Here is a 2,360-nt window from a genome sequence, read left to right on the forward strand (position 1 = left end):
AAATATTAGAATAATCTCATTTTTCACCCTTATCTATTTTATTAAAATAATTTAATAAATAAAAATTATAAACATTATATTTTACCATGTTTTTTTTCTGATTTTAAAATTTGCATTCTTACAGCATTCTTTAGGCCAGAGTAACTAAAATTACAGTCTTTATAATTTGTCATGAATGTTCCTAAATCAAAAGCTTTAGGATCACCTTTCATAGCTGCCTTTTCAATTGCTTGACCTCCACAACAATATCTGAATTCTTTCATATTTTTTAACTGAAGTCGTCTAGCAGCCTAAGGAATATATAATTAACTTTTACAATACTTAAAAAAGAATTGTATTTAAAATATTTGTCAATACTTTGTCTAATGCTTCACCAGGAGCATCATCAATAGATTGCCCAAGCAATAAAAATTCATTTATTTTGTTTACGACAGCTAATAAACAATGTCCACCAGATAAAAGTAAGACCACAAATGGTAATTTTAAATTCTAAAGAAAAGTTAAAAATAAATTTTTAATAAGTCACATCCATATTATAATGAAACAAGTTACTTTATCAACTAATCTAGCAGTTAGAGCATGAGCTTCCATGTGGTGAATTGGTATCAATGGCTTACGTGATATTTTACTCAATTCTTTTGCAGTATTCATACCAACTAACAGTGATAAAGGTAGGCCTGGTTTCACAGTAACAGCAATGGCATCTAATTCATTTAAACTAACTTGAGCCTGTTGTAATGCTTCAGTTACAACATTGTTAATGTTTTGCTTGTGCAAATCCCTGGCTACTGGTGGAATTATGCCCCCAAAACTGCAGAAATGACTGTTACATTTTTATGTCACCTAGATTAATTGGATACGTACTCAAGGTGTATTTGTTGTTGAGATTGTAAGCATTCTCCAAGGATATTCCTGTCACTATCCACAATTGCACAGCCAGTATCATCGCAGCTAGTCTCAATGCCCAATACTTTGCTATATGCTCTAAAACCTTGCAGTGTATTCCAATAATGTATACCATAGAGACGAAGAATTTGATTGATTCTCATCACAAAATATATATCAAATTAGGTACAAATTGTATTGAAACAATGCAGATGTATATTGACAAATATTGTGAAAAATAATAAATTTAAATTAAATTATACCTAAAAATCATAATCGGACATGAATATATTATTATTACAAAAACAAGTTGTATACATCTAGAAAGGTTGATGCAAAATAATGCAACCTAATGGGAGTAAGCTCTAGAACATATAATATTGACTAGTACTATATTATATTTACTTTATTAATTATAAATTACAAATGTATAGAGTAGAGTTAAACTAAAATACTTTATACTGTAAAATTTATATTGTATTTCCTTTTTTTTTTTAATATTCATAATGCTGAGATAATTATTATTCTGTGTCGTGATAACGCACACGTGATAACAGGTAATACTCCCGATGTTATAGCTGCCTTAGCTGCCAACGTAAAAAAGTAAAAACTCTTGTAACTGATATACTTATCAACTAGCGAAGCATGTTTTAAGGAGTAATAGTTATGCATTTTATATAGCAGTTACATTTGGGATGTGTCAATGTGTGAGAAGTAAATGAATGTTAAGACGCCTGGTGCCAATGTCGTTTTACCCTAAAAAATACACTTGACGGAAATAGTGATCCTGCCCCGTAGAATCAACCAAATTTGATTTATTTTTTTTTTTAATATACAAATAGAAGGAAATATTCTACAGGCCGCATTAAACTCTGTTTTTTCAATATTTATTCCCAACATTTATAACGAGTCTCTAGAAAAAGTAAAATTTAAGCTTTTTGTTTACCAATATTTTTTTCACTATTTAAAATAGGAATTAAAAAAATCGGAGTTCAGTGCGGCCTGTATAATGTTGTTGTTTATCAATTAAAAAAAAAAGTTATAAAAATATTGAATTTACAATGAATGATCACTATTTCTGTGAAGTAATATTTTCGTCCGTTAAACGGCCAACTAAATATTTTATTATTATTTCAAGTGACATGTTTATCTTCCATAGAACCCCTCACCCAACTCCATTGTTCACTTAATCATCATGAATGATATGTCGCATTCTCTGGTACCTCGTATTTCGCGTATGGATAATAACTAAAACTCGTATGAAAATAAGCAATAATTTAATATTTTATTTTCAATTATCGTTGCACGACGCGACGCATGTCGTATGTTTTTCAGGCTTTTACACGCAATACGCATGTGCATTGCATACATGCATACATTCTTCTTTTCTTTTTAAAAAGTTGTTTACCCACTTGATGGTGCTTCTTTTTATTGTGTTGAATTTGGTGGTTTGTTGTTTCCATGTATTGAGCCAT

General features: G+C 29.7%; 1 protein-coding gene across 2 annotated transcripts in view; it reads right to left on the reverse strand.

Moving 5' to 3' along the window:
* LOC112691742 (probable tRNA N6-adenosine threonylcarbamoyltransferase, mitochondrial) overlaps nt 1-1,312 on the reverse strand; it is a 5,289-nt gene extending 3,977 nt beyond the window's left edge. Inside the window, exons 1-5 of one of the 2 annotated variants that reach the window (XM_025566141.1) lie at nt 865-1,312; nt 553-811; nt 358-489; nt 206-290; nt 86-157 (exon numbers count right to left, since the gene is read on the reverse strand). In XM_025566141.1, the coding sequence (XP_025421926.1) occupies nt 86-157; nt 206-290; nt 358-489; nt 553-811; nt 865-1,049 (733 nt within the window). In that variant the 5' untranslated portion in view covers nt 1,050-1,312. Of the gene's footprint in view, nt 1-85; nt 291-357; nt 490-552; nt 812-864 lie in introns of both variants that reach the window. The other variant, XM_025566123.1, reaches the window with a different exon arrangement.
* Nucleotides 1,313-2,360: the final 1,048 nt, after the last annotated feature.

The sequence above is a fragment of the Sipha flava genome, unplaced genomic scaffold (genome assembly GCF_003268045.1).
Source record: "Sipha flava isolate LNK unplaced genomic scaffold, YSA_version1 115_pilon_pilon, whole genome shotgun sequence".
Classification (NCBI taxonomy): Eukaryota; Metazoa; Arthropoda; class Insecta; order Hemiptera; family Aphididae; genus Sipha; species Sipha flava.